This window comes from Pseudorca crassidens, chromosome 3 (assembly GCF_039906515.1).
Source record: "Pseudorca crassidens isolate mPseCra1 chromosome 3, mPseCra1.hap1, whole genome shotgun sequence".
NCBI classification, from domain to species: domain Eukaryota; kingdom Metazoa; phylum Chordata; class Mammalia; order Artiodactyla; family Delphinidae; genus Pseudorca; species Pseudorca crassidens.
In genome coordinates, this window is record NC_090298.1 from 140,201,200 (window position 1) to 140,224,857 (window position 23,658).

The 23,658-nt window shown below is 46.7% G+C and overlaps 1 protein-coding gene and 1 pseudogene across 2 annotated transcripts in view; one reads left to right on the forward strand and one right to left on the reverse strand.

Annotated features, from left to right (window-relative positions):
• LMAN2 (lectin, mannose binding 2) overlaps positions 1 to 23,658 on the forward strand; it is a 37,274-nt gene that overhangs the window by 3,142 nt on the left and 10,474 nt on the right. Inside the window, exons 3-8 of one of the 2 annotated variants that reach the window (XM_067732706.1) lie at positions 10,318 to 10,435; positions 11,270 to 11,349; positions 11,498 to 11,659; positions 11,749 to 11,863; positions 14,563 to 14,682; positions 15,893 to 16,580. In XM_067732706.1, coding sequence (XP_067588807.1) covers positions 10,318 to 10,435; positions 11,270 to 11,349; positions 11,498 to 11,659; positions 11,749 to 11,863; positions 14,563 to 14,682; positions 15,893 to 16,053 — 756 coding nt within the window. In that variant the 3' untranslated portion in view covers positions 16,054 to 16,580. Of the gene's footprint in view, positions 1 to 10,317; positions 10,436 to 11,269; positions 11,350 to 11,497; positions 11,660 to 11,748; positions 11,864 to 14,562; positions 14,683 to 15,892; positions 16,581 to 23,658 lie in introns of those variants that run through there. The other variant, XM_067732707.1, reaches the window with a different exon arrangement.
• On the reverse strand, positions 16,898 to 18,666 carry LOC137220586 (heat shock protein HSP 90-alpha A2-like; annotated as a pseudogene).

The window sequence follows — 23,658 nt, forward strand, 5'->3', positions numbered from 1 at the left end:
GGAGCATATGATAAGAGAGCAGTGGTATAAAGTGCCAAAGAAGATCAGGAGAGAGTTGACTTGTTGACTTCAGGCTGGGGTGAACATGGCTTCACAAAAGAGGTAGCCCATGAGCAGAAGTAGGTTTCTTCTTTCTCGAGAAACCAGAACCCCTTTTGCTTTCTCCAACAAAACATCCATTCAGAATACTATTCTTTGCCAAAAGATAAAATTTTGAAGTCATCTGAGGCCATCAAGGAATTACATAACAAAAATCATGATAGGTTTCCAACTTTCTTCAACATGCAGGGTTATCTGCTCCTTCATGGAAGCTAGAATAGTGGTGGCTGTGGTCTCGGGTTCCATGCCTGGGCCAGTGGAGGCAGCTTCCTGATGGGTCTGTGGTTGCCTCTCCTCCACCAATGAGGCCTGCTCAGGAGCTGGCATTCCTCTTTCCAGGTTAGGCAGCGGCCGTTGTCACCCTGGGGATCAGGAACATCAGCTCCAGGGGTCGCCTCTGCGGCACCCCAAAAAATTTAAAGAGTGCCGCAGCTGAGCGGCTGCCTGCCTTTCCTTCTCCCACCTGCTCCCTACCCGGAAGTGGCTCTCCTCCCCAACCCCCCCCCGCCGGCAGTGGTGGTGGCCAACTTGCCCCTCTACCCTTGCCCGTGGTGCCACCCCAGAGCCCCCTCTACTGCCCAGAGGCTGCTGCCACCCACCTAGCCGCCTGCCTGCCTGCTCAGCCAACCCCTCATTCTAGTGTTGATGTGCACTTCTCTAATAATCAGTGATGTTGAGCAGCTTTTCATGTGCATCTTGGCCATCTGTATGTCTTCTTTGGAGAATCGTCTATTTAGATCTTCTGCCCATTTTTTGATTGTATTGTTTGTTTTTGATATTGAGCTGCGTGATCTATTTGTATACTTTGGAGATTAATCCCTTGTCCATTGCTTTGTTTGCAAATGTTTTCTCCCATTCTGTGGATTGTCTTTTTGTTTTGTTTATGGTTTCCTTTGCTGTGCAAAAGCTTTTAAGTTTAATTAGGTCCCATGTATTTTCAGATAACTTTTTCTTTTGGCCTCATTGTGCGGCATGCAGGATGTTAGTTCCCCAAACAGGGATCGAACCCGGGCCTCCTGCAGTGGAAGCGTGGTGTCCCAGCCACTAGACCGCCAGGGAAGTCCCCATGTTTTCTGGTAACTTTTAAAAATTATAATGTAGCCTTATATTTTTCAAGGAAGTGAGTTCAGCATAACATTACAAAATTTTTTTTTTTTAAATGAGGTACAAATAGTGCTGGAACTGCTAGAAATTGGTTCAGTCCCAAGTAACTTAATTATGGTTGGAGGTAGTTGGTGGTTGGCAGTGTCACAGGCTGAGAGAATTCTGTACTTGCCTTCATCAAGTTTTTCAGTCTGGAATATAATTGTGCTGTCTTTCTTCCCCCGCCTCCTGTTCAGTGGAATCTAAATATTGCAATTTGAGATCCACTCTTTTATTTATTTATTTATTTTTGGTATCTTTATTGGAGTATAATTGCTTTACAATGTTGTTAGTTGCTGCTGTATAAGAAAGTGAATCAGCTATATGTATACATATATCCCCATATCCCCTCCCTCTTGAGCCTGCCTCCCACCCTCCCTATCCCACCCCCTAGGTTGTCACAAAGCACCGAGCTGGTCTCCCTGTGCTGGGCAGCAGCTTTCCACTAGCCGTCCATTTTACATGGTAGTGTATATATGTCAATGCTACTCTCTCACTTCCTCCCAGCTTCCCCTTCCCGCCCTGTGTCCTCAAGTCCATTCTCTACATCTGTGTCTTTATTCCTGCCCTGCCACTAGGTTCATCAGTACTGTTTTTTTAGATTCCGTATATATGTGTTAGCATACGGTATTTGTTTTTCTCTTTCTGACTTATTTCACTCTGTACGACAGACTCTAGGTCCATCCACCTCATTACAAATAACTCGATTTCGTTCCTTTTTATGGCTGAATAATATTCCATTGTATATATGTGCCACATCTTTATCCATTCATCTGTCAATGGACACTTAGATTGCTTCCATGTCCTGACTATTGTAAATAGTGCTGCAATGAACATTGGGGTGCATATGTCTTTTTGAATTATGGTTTTCTCTGGGTATATGCCCAGTAGTGGGATTGCTGGGTCATATGGTAATTCTATTTTTAGTTTGTTAAAGAACCTCCATACTGTTCTCCATAGTGGCTGTATAATTTACATTCCCACCAACAGTGCAGGAGGGTTCCCTTTTGAGATCCACTTGAATAAGCCCAAATTGTACATCATTTTTAAAAATTGAACTTGTATTTTCATTTCATTTCCCACACAGAATTTTAACTTAATGCAGTATATTTAATGCTTGAAAATTTTACTGATTAGCCTATCATGTACCTCTGCAAATAAAATAAGTGTAATAATTTAAGCTTTTAACCTTGTTGGGACCTTGAAATTAAGTTTTAATATTTTCTTTGGGATTATTATAATTATCATTGGTATACAATTGATCAAAAGAAATGCCTTACCCAATTACACAATTTTTGAATAATTATTACACAAAGTAAACATTTACTGAAATGCATCTCATCCAGCTGTCATCTCCCCACCCCTGTTTGGATGGATGTCATTGTCAGAATGAGAAGCTTTAGCGTGACTTCTGCTTTTTGTTCTTACCTGTGTGAATGCTGAGAACTTGTGTTTGCTTAAATAGTAGATGGAGATGCAAGGAGTTTTGTTATAGCAGGGTCACTCAGTGTTTTGAACTTCTTTGGTTTATAAACCCTAAATCATGTAGTGATCTTTCATCAAAAATTTTAACAATGTATCAGCTGACTGTTAGGTTAGCTCTGCCTTGATGTGGATAGACCTAGAGACTGTCATACAGAGTGAAGTAAGTCAGAAAGAGAAAAACAAATATCGTATAATATTGCTTATATGTGGAATCTAGAAAAATGGTACAGATGAACTTATTTGCAAAGCAGAAATAGAGTCACAGATGTAGAGAACAAACTTATGGGAGATTGGGATTGACATATATGCACTACTATAGATAATATAAAATAGATAACTAATGAGAACCTACTGTATAGCACAGGGAACTCTACTCCGTGGTCTATGGTGACCTAAATGGGAAGGAAATCCAAAAAAGAGTGGATATATGTATACGTATAATTGATTCACTTTGCTATACAGCAGAAACTAATACAACATTGTAAAGCAACTATACTCCAATTAAAAAAAAAAGGATTAGGTCTGCCTTTCACTTTATTGCAAGCCAAGACACAGAAACTACCTAACTGTAAAATGGTCTGTGACCGCCAATGATTGATTCTGATTTAGTTGGCCTGGGGGAGGGCCAGGGCATTAAGATTTCTGAGCTCCCCATGTGGCTCAGCTGTGCGGCCAGGATGGAAAACCATGGCCATGTCATGTTCTGCCCTCAAAAGCAACTTTTACATCAGTTCTAGCCCGTACCTCATCTGCTTAAAATCCTTCTTTTTATTGTCTGTATCACAGTATTCTGTCTGATGTTCTGCAGTCTTACCTGCAGTACACAGAGACTTTTTAAGGCCGGGATAGTCTTGGAGGTCTAGGTCTAGGTCTAGGTCTTCTAGGTCCTCAACTTCCATGTGTACTCTTTCCTGAAACTGATCTCCCTGCAAACATGCCAGGGACAGGAGGGGAGGTTTTCCTTTCCCACCTTCCAGTGCATCGTTGCCCTTCTCAGAGGCACACCTCCCACCAGCTTGGAGTCTTATTCTCAGTGCATTGTTCCCAGGCATAGAAAACTCCTGGGCACCAAAGAGCCCATTTGAAATCTTAGTTTCTAGGCTGACTTTTGTGTATGTGAGATATGTTTTTAAGTTTTTTCAAATACATGAGGGCTTTTCTAGTTACCTTTATTTTTTAAGTTATTGATACCTAGTTTAATTTCATCGTGGTCAAGGAACAGGTTCTGTGATTTCAATCCTTGGAGGTCTGTTGAGACTTGCAAATGGTCCTTCGAATGATCAGGATTTTGGGGAAACATTCCATGTGTGTTTCTGAAGGATGTGGATTCTTTACTGCTTGAGTGAAATGTGCCATTTAGATCCTTAGGTCATGTTTGCTGATTGGGTTCAAATCTCTATATCTTTCTGACATTTTTGCTTGTTTTTATCAGTTATTAGGAGAGGTGTATTAAAATGCCTGTGTATGGATTTGTCTTTATCTTTGTAGTCTGTCAGTTTCTGCTTTATATATTTTGAGACCAAAATTTTCCTGAAAAATGGAGTCTTTTGTTCTTAAGAAGAGTCCCCTTCTAAACTTTGTTATTGGCATAGCTGCACAAGCTTGCTTTTGCTTAGTTTTTGCATGCAATATCTTTTTCTATCCTTTTCTTTTTCCCACTTCTTTATGTTTTAGAGTTGTCTCCTGTAAACAGCATAAAATTAGGCTTTTGGACAGTTATTCATTTATTTTTATTGTGGTAAAATACAATAACATAAAATTTACCATTTAACCTTTTATTGTTTTTTACTTTTAAATACTTTAATATTTTAAACCATTGTCTTCAGTACGATACTCAATGGCATTGGGACAGTTTTTTTAAATGTAATCGTCACCACAAAGGATGCAAGAATATACAATGGGGAAAAGACAGTCTCTTCAGCAAGTGGTGTTGGGAAAGTTAGACAGCTGCAATACAGCTGCAGTCAATGAAGTTAGAACACACCCTCACACCATGTACAAAAATAAACTCAAAATGGCTTAAAGACTTAAATATAAGACATGACACCATAAAATTCCTAGAAGAGAACATAGGCAAAACATTCTCTGACATAAATCCTACCAATATTTCCTTAGGTCAGTCTCCCAAGGCAATAGAAATAAAAGCAAAAATAAACAAATGGGACCTGATCAAACTTTCAAGCTTTTGCACAGCAAAGGAAACCATAAACAAAATGAAAAGAAACCTATGGACTGGGAGAAAGTATTTGCAAATGATGCGACCGACAAGGGCTTAATTTCCAAAATATACAAACAGCTCATACAATTCCATAACAAAAAAAAACCCCAACCCAATCAAAAAATGAGCAGAGGGCTTCCCTGGTGGCGCAGTGGTTGAGAGTCCACCTGCCAATGTAGGGGACGTGGGTTTGTGCCCCGGTCTGGGAAGATCCCACATGCCACGGAGTGGCTAGGCCCGTGAGCCGTGGCCGCTGAGCCTGCGCGTCCAGAGCCTGTGCTCCGCAACGGGAGAGGCCACAACAGTGAGAGGCCTGCGTACCGCGAAAAAAAAAAGAGCAGAAAACCTAAATAGACATTTCTCCAAAGAAGACATACAGATGGCCAATAGGCACATGAAAAGATGCTCATCATCTCTGATTATTAGAGAAATGCAAATCAAAACTGCAGTGAGGTACCACCTCACACCGGTCAGAATGGCCATCATTAAAAAGTCTACAAATAATAAATGCTGGAGAGGGTGTGGAGAAAAGGGAACCCTCTTACACTGTTGGTGGGAATGTAAATTGGTGCAGCCAGTATAGAGATTCCTCAAAAAACTAAAAATAGATTTTCCATATGATCTGGCAATCCCATTCCTGGGCATATATCCAGATAAAACTCTAATTTGAAAAGATACATGCACTCCAGTGTTCATTGCAGTACTATTTACAATAGCCAAGAGACGGAAACAACCTAAATGTCCATCGACAGATGAATGGATAAGGATGTGGATATAGAATGGAATATTACTCAGCTACAAAAAAGAAGGAAGTAATGCCATTTGCAGCAACATGGATGGACCTAGAGATGATCATACTAAGTGAAGCAAGTCAGACAGAGAAAAACAAATACATCAATTATATGTAGAATCTAAAATATGACACAAATGAACATATTTATGAAACAGAAAGAGACTCACCGATATAGAGAACAGACTTGTGGTTGCCAAGGGGGAAGAGGGTGGGGGAGGGAAGGATTGGGAGTTTGGGATTAGCAGATGCAAACTATTATATATAGGATGGATAAATGACAAAGTCCTACTGTACAGCACAGGGAACTATATTCAATATCCTATGATAACCCATAATGGAAAATAATATGAAAAAGAATATATATATCTGTATAACTGAGTCACTTTGCTGGACAGCAGAAATTAACATTGTAAATCAATCTTCAATATTTAAAAAAATGTAAATACTGTAAAAAATGTAAATACTTTGATTACTGTAAATATGTATCTGCATGACAAAGAAAATAAAATTTCTCAAAATATTTTTATTGTAACATAGAATGACATAAAAGTTACCGTCTTAACCACTTTTCTTTTTATAATTAAAAAAAATTTATTTATTTATTTTTGGCGGCATTGGGTCGTTGTTGCTGCGCAGGGCTTTCTCGGCGAGCAGGGGCTACTCTTCATTGTGGTGCGCAGGTTTCTCATTGCCGTGGCTTCTCTTGTTGCGGTGCACAGGCTCTAGGCATGTGGGCTTCAGTAGTTGTAGCGTGCAGGCTTCAGTAGTTACAGTTCGCGGGCTTCAGTATTTGTGGCACGCAGCCTCAGTAGTTGTGACTCACGGGCTCTAGAGCTCAGGCTCAGTAGTTGTGGTGCACGGGCTTAGTTGCTCCGCAGTATGTGGGATCTTCCCGGACCAGGGCTTGAACCTGTGTCCCCTGCATTGGCAGGCGGATTCTTAACCACTGCGCCACCAGGGAAGTCCCTTAACCGCTTTCAAGTGTACAGTTTAGTGGCATTAAGTACATTGACCTTGTTGTGCAACCATCACCACCATCTATCTCCAGAACTTTTTCATCATCCCAAACTGAAACTGTACTCATTAAACACTAACTCCCCGTTCCCTGCCTCCCCACAGCCCCTGGTAACCACTATTCTACTTTCTGTTTCTGAATTTGACTCTTCTAGGTATCTCACATAAATGGAATCATAATATATTTGTCTATATCTGGCTTATTTCACTTAGCATAATATCTGCAAGGTTCATCCATGTTGTAGCATGTGTTAGTACTTCATTCCTTTTTATGGCTAAATAACATTGTGTGTGTGTGTGTGTGTGTGCGCGTGTGCGCGCGCACACCACATTTTGTTTATCCATTCATCTGTTGGTGGACACTGGGTGGTTTCCACCTTTTGGCTATTGTGAACAGTGTTGCTACGTACATGGGTGGACGTAGATGGTTGTTTTCACTTTTTTTTTGGTAAATAACTAGGAAATGGAATTGCTGGGTCGTATGGTAACTCTTTGTTTAACTTTTTGAGGACCACCAAACTGTTTTCCATAGCAGCCACACCATTTTACATTCTCACCAGCAGTGCATCAGGGTTCCAATTTCTCCACATCTTTACAATACTTATTTTCCTTTTTTAAAAAAAATTTATTTATTTATTTATTTTTGGCTGTGTTGGGTCTTCGTTTTTGTGCGAGGGCTTTCTCTAGTTGCGGCAAGCAGAGGCCACTCTTCTTCGCGGTGCGCGGGCCTCTCACTGTCGCGGCCTCTCTTTTTGTGGAGCACAGGCTCCAGACGCACAGGCTCAGCAGTTGTGGCTCACGGGCCCATTTGCCCTGTGGCATGTGGGATCCTCCCAGACCAGGTCTCGAACCTGCGTCCCCTCCATTGGCAGGCAGACTCTCAACCACTGCGCCACCCCCTGATTTAGTGAATGGTCAGACTGAAGTCTCAGTCTGACCCTTTCCAGTTTTTTGATGATAGCCATCCGAATGGGTGTAGAGTGGTATCTTGTGGTTTTGATTTGCATTTCTCTAATGACTAATGATGTTGAGCGTCTTTTCATGTGCTTATTAGCCATTTGTATATATTCTTCTATGAAAAAATGTGTATCCAAGTCCTTTGCCCATTTTTGAATTGGGTTTTTTGTTGAGTTTCAGGAGTTTTCTATATATTCTGGACATTATATATGATTTGGAAATATATTCTCTCAGTCTGTGGATTGTCTTTTCATTCTCTTCACGTTCTTTGACGTGTAAAAGGTTTTAATTTTGATGAAGTCCAATTTGATTTTTTTGTTGTCTGTGCTTTGGTGTAATATCTAGAAAATTATTGCTAAATCTGGTGTTGTGAAGATTTTCCCCCATTGTTTTTTCTAAAGAGTTTTGTAGTTTTAGCTCTTAAGTTTAAGTCTTTGATCTGTTATTTATTTTTAAAATTAAACTTTTTATTTTGAGATAATTGTAGATTCACATGCAGTTGTAAGAAAAAATACAGAGATTAAGATAAGTCATGGGGATGTAATGTACAGCATAGGGAATGTGGTCAGTAATATTACAGTAACTTTCTATGGTGACAGATAGTTACTAGACTTATTGTGGTGATCAATTCGTAATGTATATAAATATCAATCCCTGTGTGGTGCACCTGAAACTAATATTGTATATGAACTGTACTTCATTAAAAAAAAGAAGAAGGAAAAATAATACAGGGAGATCATGTGTACCCTTACCAGCATTTAGTCTATCTACATTTAGTAAGATTACTGATACGTTTATTTGGGTTTAATCTGCCATCTTACTATTCACTTTCTGTTTGTACTGACTGTTCTCTGTTCATTCTTCTCTCGGGTCTTGGCTTCTTTTGGGTTGGCTAATTTTTATTACACTTTTCCTCTTCTATTAGGTTGAAAGTTCTGTGCTTATTTCCCAATATTTTAATGGTTTCTCTGGAGTTTAAAGCACACATGTTTTACCAAAGTCTAATGATAACGCGTACTTCTAACTCCTTCCAGGACAATGCAAGGCTTTTAGAGCACTTTAACTCTTTTTACCCCGTTGTTATTAATCTTTCTGTTTTAAATCACACAAAGCATTATTGTTTTATGCAGTCAAATATTTATTTAGATTTTTAGTCTCATATCTGCTTTAGTCATTGTTCTTCATTCCTTCGTGAATCTCTGACTTTACGTCTGGATCCGGATCACTTTTCTTCTCCCTGAAGAATGAAAGATAACTTTTTTCTTTTTTTTAATGAATTTATTTATTTATTTTTGGCTGCATTGGGTCTTTGTTGCTGTGTGCGGGCTTTCTTTAGTTACGGGCGAGCGGGGGCTACTCTTTGTTGCAGTGCGCAGGCTTCTCATTGTGGTGGCTTCTCTTGTTGCGGAGCACGGGCTAGGTGCGTGGGCTTCAGTAGTTGTGGCTCACGGGCTCAGTGGTTGTGGCTTGTGGGCTCTAGAGCACAGGCTCAGTAGTTGTGGCGCACAGGCTTAGTTGCTCCGTGACACGTGGGATCTTCCCGGACCAGGGCTTGAACCCGTGTCCCCTGCATTGGCAGGCGGATTCTTAACCACTGCGCCACCAGGGAAGCCCCTGTGTTTGCAAGATTTTTTTTGCTGAAATGTGAGGCTTGGGTGCATCTGTTTAGTCTAATTTCAGGGATTGTGAGGACTCATAGCTGAGCTACAATCCCTGGGAGGCCTTTCTCATTCATTCTTACTTTTCAGTTGCAGTTTTTGTCGTCTCAGTCCAAAGCAAGACTGGTTCACCAGGCCTTCCATCCCCTCAGCAGGTCTTGGACTTAGATTCCGTGCCCATATGTCCTTGAGACCTGGTTCTTATCACCTCACAGTTGCCCCCTCCAGAATCTTCAGGGTCTCCCAGAGCCAATGAACTGTCAAGAACTGGGAGGGCTGACTTCACACTGTGTCAGGCTGTAGTGCAGGTGCCTGCAAACCCTTTGTTCTCAGGGGCCAGGTCTCCTCACCTGGGCTCCTGGTGCCCAGGCCCAGAACAGTGAATCTGGTAAATCAGTGATGCACAAGCCAGATCACCCACAATGGGACATAGGGTTTTTATTTTTCATTTGAGTTTTTTCTAATTACAGAAGTAATATGTTCAATACAGAAGATTCAGACATAGAAAGTAGACATTCCCCTCCCAGAGTTAGCTTTCATTAATGTTGGTTCATATTTCTTTCAATTCCTTCTTTCTCTACACATATGCTAATTTCTTTTTCAAAAATGAGCACATAGTGCTGATACTGTTTTGCAACTTATCTTTCCTCTTTTAGTATCTTTAATATCTTGATCTTGAACTGTAAGTGCTTATGGAACTCCCTCATTCTGTTAAAAAGCTGCCTCAGCAGCCTTGGGATACTCTGTGGCCTCCCACTCCCGACCTGGGAGGCCCAGCAGCCCCTTTCTCCCTGCTGAGAATGCTGGGGGGTCTGTTGGTCAGTGACACTCATGACCCTGCTGCCTGGCCCTGTTCTGAGTGTCATCTCGGTGCAGGGTCTGTGCCCGGTCACCTCCATCTGGCAGACAAGCTGGGGAGCTCTGAACAGCCCTCTCTGCTCTCCCTCTAGCCTTGCTTCCTCAAGGACTGGGAGATGCACGTTCACTTCAAAGTCCATGGCGCAGGGAAGAAGAATCTCCATGGTGATGGCATTGCCTTGTGGTATACCCGGGACCGCCTGGTGCCAGGTAGGGTGGCGCTCGCACAGGTGGGACCTGTGCATCTGTGGCCAAGGATCCTCCACTCTGCACCCCTTGTTAGGGCGCTGCTGCTCCTCTTTGAGGAAACCTGGGACCTGGGGGCAACTGAAGGGAGCGTCCTTTTAGAAGATGACCCTGTGGCTCAACTCTGTGCCCCATTGTGGCCTGGTGTTCTACACCAGCTAATAATGGTTTTACCATTCCACCATTTTATTTTATTTTATTTTATTTTATTTATTTATTTAGGCTGTGCCAGGTCTTAGTTGCAGCACGGGGGATCTTTAGTTGCAGCATGTGGACTTCTTAGTTGTGGCATGCATGCAGGTTCTAGTTCCCCAACCAGGGATCGAACCTGGGCCCCCTGCATTGAGAGCACGGAGTCTTACCCACTGGACCACCAGGGAAGTCCCTCTACCATTTTAAAAAGGATAAAACAAGGAAGACTGTGTGACAGAGACCATCTGTGGCCCACAAAGCCTAAAATGTTTGCTGTCTGGCCTTGGACAGAAGGGTTAAGGGATGGTTCTTACTGTAATGGCCACCTGTTTTTCACAGGTTGGGTATCCCCTTGTCACCTGACACCTCAGAGCACATAGGCAGGTGCTGTTCCTTCACAGTTCAGGCTTCAAACTTGAGTCCTCTCTGCCACACCCCTGAGACCACCCTCCAGTCCCCCACCCCACCCCCACTTAAAGATCCCTTCTCTTTCCTGGGAGAATGACCACAGATTAACCCACCCGTGCTGGCATTACTTTGTCCTTCAGGTATCCATGGGACAACTCCAGTTTCTCCCGTTACAGGAGCATCTCCTTCTAATTCCAGGGCCTGTGTTTGGAAGCAAAGACAACTTCCATGGCTTAGCCATCTTCCTGGACACGTATCCCAATGATGAGACCACAGAGGTAGGCCCCTGCTCTCCTGCAGAGCAGAACGGGACTTCTCCCTGGTCCCTGCATGAGAGGAGCCTCCAGGGATCAGGGTGGTGGGTGCCCTGCGGCCTCCCACGGGCTGGGCTGGGCTGGCCTCAGAGTAACCCGTGTCTTGTTTCAGCGTGTGTTTCCGTACATCTCCGTGATGGTGAACAATGGCTCCCTGTCCTACGACCACAGCAAGGATGGCCGCTGGACCGAGCTGGCAGGCTGCACGGCTGACTTCCGCAACCGCGATCACGACACCTTCCTGGCCGTGCGCTACTCCCGGGGTCGCCTGACGGTGAGCGGGCGGGAGGGGCGGCTCTGGGGGGGCTCGGGAAGGTGGGCAGGCCGGCCCCAGGCTGCCCTTGACCTGCTGGTCGGCCGCAGGTGATGACTGACCTGGAGGACAAGAACGAGTGGAAGAACTGCATTGACATCACGGGCGTGCGCCTGCCCACTGGCTACTACTTTGGAGCCTCAGCCGGCACCGGCGACCTGTCTGGTGAGTGTGTGGGCTGAGCGAGGTGTGAAGTCTCAGTCTCACCTTCCCTGGTACTTTGGGAGCTTGTGACACAGCCAGTCCCTTTCCTTCTGACCTTCCTTCATTTGATTCCACACTTGCCTGGTTTTCTTCCTCCTTTTCCCATATCCATGAGCAGTCCCTCACCGCCATCTCTCTCTGTCCTCTAGGGGCTGGGGTGCTTTGAATCTGGATGCAGTGGACCCCCAGATTTCCATCTCCAGACCTGTGTCACCAGCATCCTGCTCAGCATCTCCGCCTGGTGCCAAGCAGGCCTCTCAGCCTTCACACACCCACAGCCAGAGATAGAAACGAACCTCTGTCCTTGTAGTTGCTCAGGTCAAAACACCTTGGTATCATTCTGGTCTCTGCATTTTCTCTCACACGTCACCTCTCATCCGTTGGCTGGTCCTGCTGGCTTTGTCTTCTCCCTGCCTCAGACCACTTTTCTCCCTTCCTCTACTGCTGGCACGTCCGGGCCACCATCCTCCCTCACTCGGACAACCACAGGAGCTTCCCGGGGGTCCCTCTTCCCACGCCAGCCCCAACAGTTTCTCCCAGCACAGCAGCAGAGCTGCTCCTCCCACCTCCCTCCCAGCGGCACACTGCCAAGCCTGTGTGCCGCCTTCCCACCCCCTTCCCTCTGGCTCATCCTCCCTGCTCCCTGGTGACACTGCCCCTAGCCGCTCTTCAGACCCACCCCTGCCCTCCTGCCTTGGGCCTTTGTGCTTGCATCTCTCCCTTGGCTTCTCCAGGTCTTGCCCAGATGTCACTTCCTCAGTGGGACTGTCCCTGATTCCCTCCTTTAAAGTCGCATACACACATCCCAGTCCCCTGCACACTTCCCATCACCTTTCCTAGCTTTATTTTTCTTCATAGCACTTAACCATCCTGGAATCTGCCATGTAATTTATTTCATTATCTGTGTCCCCCTCACTGAATTGTAAGCTCCACAGAGTCAGGGCTCTGTCTTGTTTGGCCCATGGTGCATGCTGTAAGCATTGGGATGCTGCCTGCCTACACAGGCCTCTTGGGGCCACCAGGCCTGGGTGGCACTTGATGGTGGCCTTTGGCCTTGGTCCTTAGTCCCTTCTCAAGGCCCTTGGGAGGCACCAAGCCTGGGGCTGGCTCCTGCCTACCAGAGCTAGGAAGCAGTGTGGAGAACTAGTCAGAGGCTTGTTTATTGTCAGGACAGATGTTTCCAGGGCCTGTGAGCCAGCACCGTTCAGGAGCCTGCCCTTCACCATGCAAATACCTGGGTCCACCCTGTCCCAGTGTCTATTTTGCGGGGCGGAGGGGGGGGTTTGTTTTAAAGTTTTTAATGTGGAAATTCCACTAAATACCCATAAGAGGGGAGGTGGTCTAATAAGCCCCTTGTTGCTGTTAACCAGCTTCAGTAATTACCAGCTCATGGTCCGTCTTGTTCCATCTGTGGATTCGCTACAGCCCTCCTCTGGGTTACTTGGAATTCCATCTGACAAGTGTTTCAGCAGGTGTCATGAGAAGGTTCTGGGAACAGAGCCAGATCTGTGGCAGGTGGATATTCTCTAAGGTTGTTTAGAGAGGCCCCGGGAAGGGCAATGGAGGGAGCCATGCACACAGTAGTGTCCGACCATTAGTTGGAGGGTTGTGCACGCCAGCCTCCCGTCAGGCATCGCATGCATAAAGGCACGTGGTGTGTTCTTAGATAGGTAGCCGTCTCTTTCTCATTTTATACACCTGGGACCATTGGGCATTTGGGAGTTGAAGGGATCTTGTCAAGTTCATGCACCCAGGGAACGGCAGAGCTCAGATGGGACCTACCTGATGCCTGACTCCAGAGTCCATGCTTGTCCCTGGGCTTCCAGGGGCTGTGCATACTGGTGTCAGGTATGGCTGGGCTCTGCCCAATCCGGCCACGGGGGTCCTTGCTCTTTAGGCTCTCCCTTTTCTGGACCTTTCCTCAAATTCTAGTCAGTTAGCTGAGCTGATAGCTGGAGTCAGGTCCTTGACCGGGACCCTTGTCTTGGTTCGGAGCCTCAACCTCCCCATCTCAAAAATGGGTTGGTCAGTTATTGTCAGTGTCATTTAGAGGTTCTCTCCTGCCCATACTAGTTGGACCCAGGCCTTTCTCAAGTCTCCTCAGGTACAGTCGCTTGACTGTGTGTCTGGCTGAGCTTTCAGCTGGCTGCCAAGTCGTTTGTCTGCATTCTGTATTTGGGTCTCTGTGACAGGAATGTCTGGGGGCTGCCTGCCCTTGGGAGGATCAGGCTTCTCAACCAGTCATAGAACAATGTGTGGGTCCTTATCTGGTTCTGTTTTCAAAGACATACTATCTGCAAGCAATACGCCTGTGCCTTGTCTGTACTTTCTCATTTATATGCCTTGATAACCATGCAAGATGGAGATTACCACCTGCATTTACAAATGAGGAAACTGAGCCTCAAAGAGGACAGCAGAGCCAGGATTAGACCCAATGATTTTGATTGTAAAACTCCTACTTTTTCCTGTCTGCTCTGCCTCCTTCCAGGTTTCTTGTTGCTGAGTTCTGGAGGTGTTCCAGCCCCTGGAATGCTGCCTGCTGGGGGCTACTGGGTTCTCCCCAGGGAACCTGGCCACTTTATGTGGTGGTGGGGGTGGTCGTTGGGCCACGTGCGCCGAAGCGTCTTCAGGCCCCTTAGAAGCTAACTCTCATCCTGCAGACAATCATGACATCATCTCCATGAAGCTGTTCCAGCTGATGGTGGAGCACACGCCTGACGAGGAGAACATTGACTGGACCAAGATCGAGCCCAGCGTCAACTTGCTCAAGTCGCCCAAAGGTATGCACTTGCAGCCCCTCCCGGTGGGGCCTGGGCCGGCTCGGGCAAGTGCCCGGGGTCCATCTGCCCTTCCCTGGTCCAGCCAGGCCCTTGGATCAGCAAATAGTGCTCATGAGCAGGTGTGTGGGCACCTGGTGTCTGCATCCTCCTGCACTCAGTGCTGGGATAATGGCCAGTGAAGCCAGAGGGGCTGTTTGTTGGTGTGGGTGGTGCGTGGGGCACTCTGATACCTCAGTGCGTGGCCTCAGTGAACGGCGTGGAAGTAGGTCCTGTGACTGCTGGGAGAGCTGATCCTCAGGTTTCCTCAGCTAGAAAGAGGTAAAAAGGCAAGATGTGAACTTGAGTTTTGGCAAAACCCCAAGCCTGAGTTCTTCCCAGAGTACTAGTCAGCCACCACTTCGTCCTCATGGAGCAAGGGTTCTCGTGCGGGAAGTGAGGCCCCTGTGTGTGTGTGTGGCGAAATCTATCCCAGGGGCTCCAAAGTTGTGCATGTGGGCCCAGCGGGTGATAGAGCACCAGTGGAACCCAACATTTTATGTGACATCTCACTTTTCTAAGATTCAAGTTGCTTTTAAATGTTTTGGGGGCCAAACAAATCCTGCCATAGACCAGTTTTGCGACCTTTGGTTGAAGGCTTTCTGCTGCCGAGGGTTTTCGGACACATCATCTGCTCTAGCCCACCCAGCAACCCCATGCAGCTGGCCAAGCAGGGGTTAACTCGTTTTCAATTGGGTGGACCCATTGGGGTAGAGGGTCAAAGCAGAAGGATGGGGGTTGGGGGTCGGGGCCCTGGGAGAAACCGAACGCATCCAGATGTGATTGAGGGCAGCCTGTGGCCAGGGCTGTGTTTCTTCAGGTGGGGACCTCAGACCACTGCATTGGGCTGGGAGTGGGCTTGTGAAAGCAGGTCCTGGGCCTGTCTCAGGCAGACTCAGGCTGTCAAGGAGACCCCAGGAGTCCAGTGTTCACCAGTTTCTTGTAGCAGAAAGCACCTCAGCCTGGATCCCTGGGAGCCTTGATCCCTGGGAACCTTGGTCCCAGTGAGGTTGGACAATCTCTGTGCATGCCCCTGCCCCTCACTGGTGCGGTGTGAGCAGGCCACAGCTGACGCCTCTAGGGTGGGTGTGGGGGCCTAAACGGGCTGTCGCCCTGCTCCCCCATCTCCTGGGAGCCTGTCCGGCCTCTCATTCCCCCCTCTCTCCTCCCTCAGACAACGTGGACGACCCGACGGGGAACTTCCGCAGCGGGCCCCTGACGGGGTGGCGGGTGTTCCTGCTGCTGCTCTGCGCCCTCCTGGGCATCATCGTGTGTGCTGTGGTGGGGGCCGTGGTGTTTCAGAAGAGGCAGGAGCGGAACAAGCGTTTCTACTGAGCAGCGGGCGCTCGATTTGGGGAAGGGCCCTGGCGCTAATGTGAACTTTTTTTTTTTAACTAGGATTATAAAAGAAAAATAAGATGACCTTATTTCTTAACCATTTCAAAGAAATAATTAAAGAAGTATTTTCGTACATTTTGCTTCTTGCCCAGTGGGGACAGGCTTCAGGGCTGGGGAAAAGGGTTTGACATCCCCACAGCTGGGTGCAGAGGCCCTTGCCCTATGCCAGCCTCTCAGGAGCAGGAGGTCTGTGCCTGGTGCTGGGTCGAGACACCCGCAGGTGGCTGTTGAACACTGGAGGCCCCCAGACCACACTGGGGTGGGCATCTGAGGACATGAGCAGTGATCTTGTTCTGTGCTGTGTGGTGTGTGTGACAGAAGAGGAGGCCAGCTGGGGAGCCTGGGCCTTCCTGTTCACCCTCTGAGCTTCTTTCCAAGGCAGACCCTTGTGGGAGGCTGGAGGAGCAGTTTGGTGGGGCCCATAGTGTGACGGTTTGCTAAATAAAGTGAAATAACCAACCTCAGCTGTGTGGCTGTCCTAAGAGACTTGCTTTTCTTTTCTTCAAATGACATCCAGCTGGCCACGCTTTACAGCTCCTAGCCTCGTCCCCTCAGGCCTGCGGCACAGCCCCAGGAGGCAGGTGCTGTGGTCCCCATTTCCCAGGTAGGGAATCACAGCTCTTGCAGGTCAAGCAAAACGTGCCCAGTGTCACACAGCTGGTGGCGTCATGGGCGCAGGGCCTGCGCCATCTCCATGTTCCCTGGGCCTCTGTGTGAAAGGATCCGGTGAGGTGAAGATGTGGTTCCCATGTGGTGGGTGCGACCTCCACCCAAGGGAACTCTAGGGGCTCCGGATGATCTGGAAGGGATTGTGGGTGCAGGAGGGCAGGTTGGGGTCAGCAGTGGTGTTCCCACTGGTGCCATGAAGGGTCAAAGGCGGTTCAGGGAGTGAAGAAAGCCCACAGCGGAAAGTGCCATGTGTGGCAGCTTCTGAGACTCTCCCCGCAGTGCAGCTGGCTGCTGCGTCCACTCCTCCCCTGACCCCCTGCCCACCATGGGACAGGGCCTCCATCCAGTCCAGCATCTTCCCACTCACAGTTAAGCAACATTTCAGCCATCACTAACTTCTTGATCACGTTCCTTCTCCACAAAAAGAGTCATGGGATGGCCAATAAATTGAGAGTTTCTTTTTTTTTTGGCTGTGCCCTGAGACATGTAGGCATGTAGGATCTTAGTTCCCTGACCAGGGATCGAACCTGTGCCCCCTACAGTGGACGTGTGAAGTCTTAACCACTGGACCACCAGGGAGTGGTCCAGAGAGTGTTTCTTCATGATCTCCTTTATTCTTCTTTCCTCCAAGGACTTGGTTTGGTCTTCTTTCAGATACAGAATAATCTTTCTTCTACAGCCCATAGGTTTGCCTGTGTCAGTTCTAACCAGATGGTCCTTCTACAGAAGGCTCTAGGCATACTGCTCAATGTGTTTGGTGATAAAGACCACTTTCAGCAACCAAATAGGCAGAATAAAACTCGACACCAAACTGGTCAGTCACAGGGAGGCTTCGCACCAGCCTAAAAAGCCTCCATGAATGCTTTGGTCCCAGACTTGGTGATAGCACCAAGGGTATTGATCAAATCATCCTTGGTCATTCCTATTTTGGTACCCACAATAGTGAAGGTTTGATCTTACTTGTCTGGAGTGAGATTAATGTGCAGCTGTTTCCCAGAGTCTAGTTTACTGGGATCTGTCAAGCTTTCATACCATGATTTTGTCCAGAGCATCTGATGAATTTGAAATAAGCTCCCTCAGAAAGAGCTCTATTCGAGTAGAAAGTATTGATGCTCAGTAACATCAACTGGGCAATTTCTGCCTGAAAGGCAAACGTCTCAACCTCCTCCTCCGTCTTGGATCTGGGTTTTCTTAAGCGTCTTGGCTGAAGAACCACACGGGCTCTGCATCGACACAATGCCAGGACACAGAAGCAACTGAGCCTCCATCTTAAAGCAAGTGCAAACCCTTGCTCCCCGTTGCGGCCAGGCTTTTTGTAATTGACGTTATCAGTTAGATTTTCGTTGTGAAATAGATCGTGTGGAAGTAGATGAGGTGAAGGGTAAGAACTTATTTTCTCCTCGATCTTTCAGGCTCACTCCCAGAGCTCTTCTCTGATCTACTCTTAACTGTCTCCTGTCCCTCTCGATGTTTCCTGCGCATACACAGGTTAGGTGTTGAGAGATTGTTCACAAGTTTGACCAGGAGGTCTGAGCTGCCTTTCCTTTCCCTCACATGGGTCTGGGAGCTTGCTAATGAAGCCATAAGAGTAAACATGATCCTCATTAAAATATTTTATTGAGCACTTTCCTCAAAACAGTTTACTTACTTGAAAAGTAGCTAACGTGGAGTGCTTACTATGTGCCAAGTGTGGTTCTAAGCGGTTGTTGTGGATTAACTCACTTCACTCCATGCCATTTACTCACGTGGAGGCAGAGAATCCTCTAGGGAGGGTGGCTCCACCTCACCGAGCATCTCCCTCCTGGAGGGGAGCGCTGTGTCCACACTGATACACATGGCCGAGACCTGGAGCTTGGAACCCTCCGTGGCCTCAGCAGCCATGTCATCAGGACCACACTCGCCATACTTGATCTCCCCTGAATTTCTGAAATAGGCAAGTTGGCATCTCACCCTTGACTGTGTGTTAAAGTCACCTGCAGAATGAAAGCGAGCCTGCCTCATTCTCCAGCTCTGGTTTAAGAAGTTGGTGGCCCGGGCAAAGGCAGTTTTACAGTTTTAAAAGCACCCCCACTCCCGCCCGAGGGTTCTCATGAGTATCCAGGCTTGAGAACCAGCAGGTGTTAAGGTACTGATTTGAAGGCAGAGGTTAAAGTGATGGTGCTGGTCTGTGCTTGGCTCAGGGGCTTGTTTGCATCCCTTTCAAAGTTCACACCCAGAGGTGCTTCCTCAGAAGATTAGTTGGTTAGATGTGTGTTCTTAATCTGTCTTTTCACACATATGGGATCATGATGCTGTAACCTACATTTTTCCCAAGTGTGTTTAAAAATTGAATTATTTGATCGTTTGAAAGTTACATATAAATTTATATCCCTGGAGCTGCTGTGCAGTATGGGAAAAAACATTGCCGACATGCTTGCATACCTCTTTGTCCCCTGCCTTAAACCTGTGTCCTTCCCCCCAGAGGTGACTGCCCCTGGTTCTGACTTTTTATGTGCTTCTGAAAAATTCTACCATGGAAGTATGTATACCTAAGTACATAGTATTATTTTGCATTTTTAAAAATTATAAATGGCACACAGATATATTCCTCAAAGTTTATTTATTTATTTATTTTTGGCCACACAGCACGGTTTGTGGGATCTTAGTTCCCCATCCAGAGACTGAACCCTCGCCCTCAACAGTGAAAGCACAGGCTCCTAACCACTGGACCGCCAGGGAATTCCCTTCCTCAGCATTTAAAATTCAGCATTGTTTGTGAGCCTTTGGACCTCATGTAGCTCAAGATGTGGCCTGAGCAGACTCTAGTTCTCCATTCTGCACTGTTGGACATTTAGGCAGTTTCCAGGTTTTTCCCTTAGAGCGCTGCTCTAAACATTTGTGAGCAGTCTTTATGCACAAGTGTGCAGGAGCTACTGTTGTAACCCATGTGCGTTTCAGTTTTACTACAGGTCAGGGTGCTCTCCAAAGGGGGTTGCATCCATTCTGCACCCATCTTGGCTGCCAGCTACCTGCCACTTCTTAGCACTTGATGTCATCAGAGTGCTTAATTTTTGATAGTCTGCTGGGTGCAAAAGTTTTTTTGTTTTTTAACATCTTTATTGGAGTATAATTGCTTTACAGGGTGCAGAAGTTTTAATTTGGGTTTCTCTTCTAGTCAGTGGAGGATCTTTGTATCCTCAAAGAGGCATCAAGAGCTTGGAATGCCCTATGGTTGGTGCTCAGGCCTGTGAGAAGGTGGGAACTAGCAGATACTTGGACTCCAAAGGAGACACAGCCTGGGCGGGGAGGAAGTGCAGTACAGACACTGATGGACAGGGCAAGGTCTGTGCCGCTGAAGAGGCTGGAGCCAGCTGGCTACTGCTGCCGGCCTTGGAGAAAAGGAAATCAGCCCCTTCTGCCTTCTGCTTCCAATCTGCATCTAGTACTTTCCAACAGCAGAACCCAGCAGGAGGCTGGCTGGCTAAGGAGGCTGTGAAACGTAATTTACATAGTTCCAGACCCAGAATCACAAAACAGTATAGAAAAGTGGGCTTGTGGCTTAGAGGCGATGATGATGAATAACCCGCAGGCAGCAGGCTGCTGGCCGCGAGGCTGCCTGGAGGGTGGCACACCAGGGTCCCTGGACCTGCCACTGCTGAAGCGGGCATTCACAAGGAGAGAAATCAACTTCCATGCATGTGTTGTTTCCTTTTATTCATGGTTGAACCTAATTCTAACTCGTGCAAGTGTAATCAGAGGGAGAATCTAATATGTAGAAGGAGGAAATACATTAAATGGCTAAGTTGGTAAATTTAGGAGAAATTTCACCAGTCATTGAGAATGTGGGAGGGAGTGGATCTCATGGAGAGGGAAGGTTAGGAGGGAAAGGGGCAAACCCTGCACTGCCTTGCCGGAAGCCTTGCAGGGGAGGTGATGATTCATAATAAACTGGGTGGCTTGGGGCAGACCCTCCCAGTCTCAGCTTTACCTGAACCGGGGTCCTCTAGGGATCCTGTGGTAATAATCTTGCCCTCACCGCCATCCTGGGAGGGGTGGAACAGAAAACCAACAGAAATTATTTGGGATTTTGGTTTTAAACTGCTACTTTAAAAATATGCACTGACTTGCCTTCCTTGTCTCTTTGCTCTCCAATTCTTGTGTCCCAGGTCCTCCTTTTGTGTTTTTGGGTTTTGTTTTGTGGCACATGCCCTTTAGAAACTCTCTTAGCGATGGTTCAGGGGAGGTTATCATTCTGAACTCCCCTCTGCCTGAAAATAGGTTTATTTTGATCTTATACTTGTGTTTAGTGTTGCCAACTAGAAGTCTGACGTCATCTTCTGATTCTTGTTCCTCTTGAGTAGGTTCTTCTTTCTGGAAGTTTTTAGGAGTAGTTATCTTTGGTGATTGGAAACATTGCCAGGATATGTCCAGATTTGAGTCTTTTTTTTTTTCTCCTACTTGGCACTGGGGAATCCTCTTTCGATTTGAAACTTGTGTCTTTTTTCAGCTCTGGGAAATTTTCTCCTGTTATCGTTTATTATTTACTCTTCTGATGACCTACTATGTTGGTTCTACAACACTGCCCCAAGTTCTTTGATGTTTCTCCCCTCAAGAGGTAGGGTCCATGTTCTCTTTCCCCCTCCTTGAGTCTGGCGGGTTTGTGATTGCTTCCATTAGTGGAGTATGGCAGAGGTGACACGCTGTGACTTCCAATGCCGGGCCATAAAGACCAGGCAGCTTCACCTGCTTATCTGGGACACTGGCTCTTGGAGGCACCTTGGAAGCAGGCCTACCTTCTGAAGCCCCAGACCGGGGAGCCCTGGGCAGGCCTCCAGGTGACAGTCCCAGCTGGTCCCCTTCCTTAGCCATCGGAGCCCAGATGTGTGAGGGAAGAAGACATCTGGGCTCCCACATCAGCTGTTGAGGTCATCCCAGCAGAAGCCCCAGACGTTGTGGAGCAGATGAGGAGCAATCTGTGCTCTTTTCATATCCCTGACCCACAGAATCCATGAGCATAAAAAAGGATTGCTGGGAATTCCCTGGTGGTCCAGTGGTTAGGGCTCCGCGCTTTCACTGCATGGGGCACAGGTCTGATCACTGGTCAGGAAACTAAAATCCCATGTGCCATGCGACACAGCCCAAAAAAAAAAAAAAAAAAACATTCCAAATGCCCATCAATAGGTGAATGAATAAACAAATTGTTAGAAAAAAAGGGGGGGAGATTGCTGTTTTACACCACCAAGCTTTGGGTGGGCTTTTATGCAGTAGTAGATAATTGGAGCATACACACACCCCCACCCCTCCTCACCATCTCCTGATTCTCTCCTTCTAAGCTCCATTCGAGGGGAAAAAGTGTTGAAGTGGCCTTGGCCTTAATCATCCTGTGGTCTTGTGCTCTCGGTCATCTGATCGTTGGAAAACAGACATTTCCTACAGCAGATGTGAGCCTTTTGCCAATGCCTTATGTTGACTCTGCCGTTCAGATTGGTGATGTTTGGACTAATGTTGTACTGACCCTTGGAGACATGGCACCACCACTCTGGCCTCCTCCCACTTCTGGCAGGAAAGGGCAGTCCCTGCACATACAGGGCCACAGGGATGCATTATCAGGATAAGTGGCTGCTGACCTATCCCACCTACTTTAACATACCACAAGCATGCTGTGCAACTAGTAACCAGAGACGTTCTTCAGAGCATTGGGTGCCGAAGCCCAGGTCTTTGAGGACCGTGAGCGTTCCCCTTTCCAGTCTTGGGAAGGTTGGGTACAAAAATCCAAGCGATCAGCATAAGGTAGACTATGGCTCTCAGAGTGGGGTCCCAGAGGCACCAGGCCTACTGACCCAAACTGTTGGGGGCGGTGCCTGGGAATCTGCATTTTTAATAAGCATGTGAGGGGAGGCCTGTGCACACCACAGGTTGAGTCATGCTGTCCGAGTTAGCATTCTCTGGTGGCTTACACAAACCCACTACAAAACATTCTGAAAACCTATGATAATAGTAAAACAATCCAATAAAAGTAATGCTTTATCTGGTCTAGAATGAAACTGGGGAAATTTCAATATTCATCATCTTGGACACAAAATCCATTTGGTAATGGTATTCCCTACTCTCCCCCAGAAGGCAGACAAGCACAATATTGAAACTCTAAAGCCCATCCATCTCCTTAGCCAATCTCCACTTAAGGGTGGGTGCAAGGAACAGGGTTGGGATAAGCCCCAGAAAGCGCCCCCTGGTGGCTCATTCCTGCTAACACTCCAGAGTCAAATATGGAATCACTTACTAAGAAAATTTGCAAACTGAGGACGGAATCCAGTTGGAATTTTAATCTCATATTTTCTATCTCAGAGACCCAATGTCAGAGTTCTCTCAGTTTCCGAGAGCACAGCCTCCCTTGAAGGGAACTTCATTCGAGGGAGAGCCCCCAATTTTTCCTGGGCTGGTTTTTGAAGCCCCAGAGTTGTGGGTTGGAGCTACACTTTAAGCCAGCTCTGCAGCCTTGAGCGATCTGATTCAGGATTTTGATAAGGAGACTCTCTAAAATCTACTTATAGAAATTTCAACCTGGAATGCAAAAATAAACGTTTTTAGGATGCAGTCTAATTCTTAACATCATTACTTGAATTGCTTATGTTTCTGTTCATCCCTGCACATGATTTGGAAACAAATTTAATATCACCCAGAGTGTGCACAGCAATACAAGTTCCCTTAAATAAGCCAGCTCGCCATTTAAGTAAGAGGGTATCATCCCCCTGATGCGAGAGAGTCATGCCCCAGAAATGTTTATGACTGAAAAAGGATGAGACCCTCTCAAAGTAGAAACTTATCATATCAGGAACTGAAGTTTTCACCAAGGAAAGAAAAGACTGTGCTAAAAACAATCGTGTGTTAATTGAA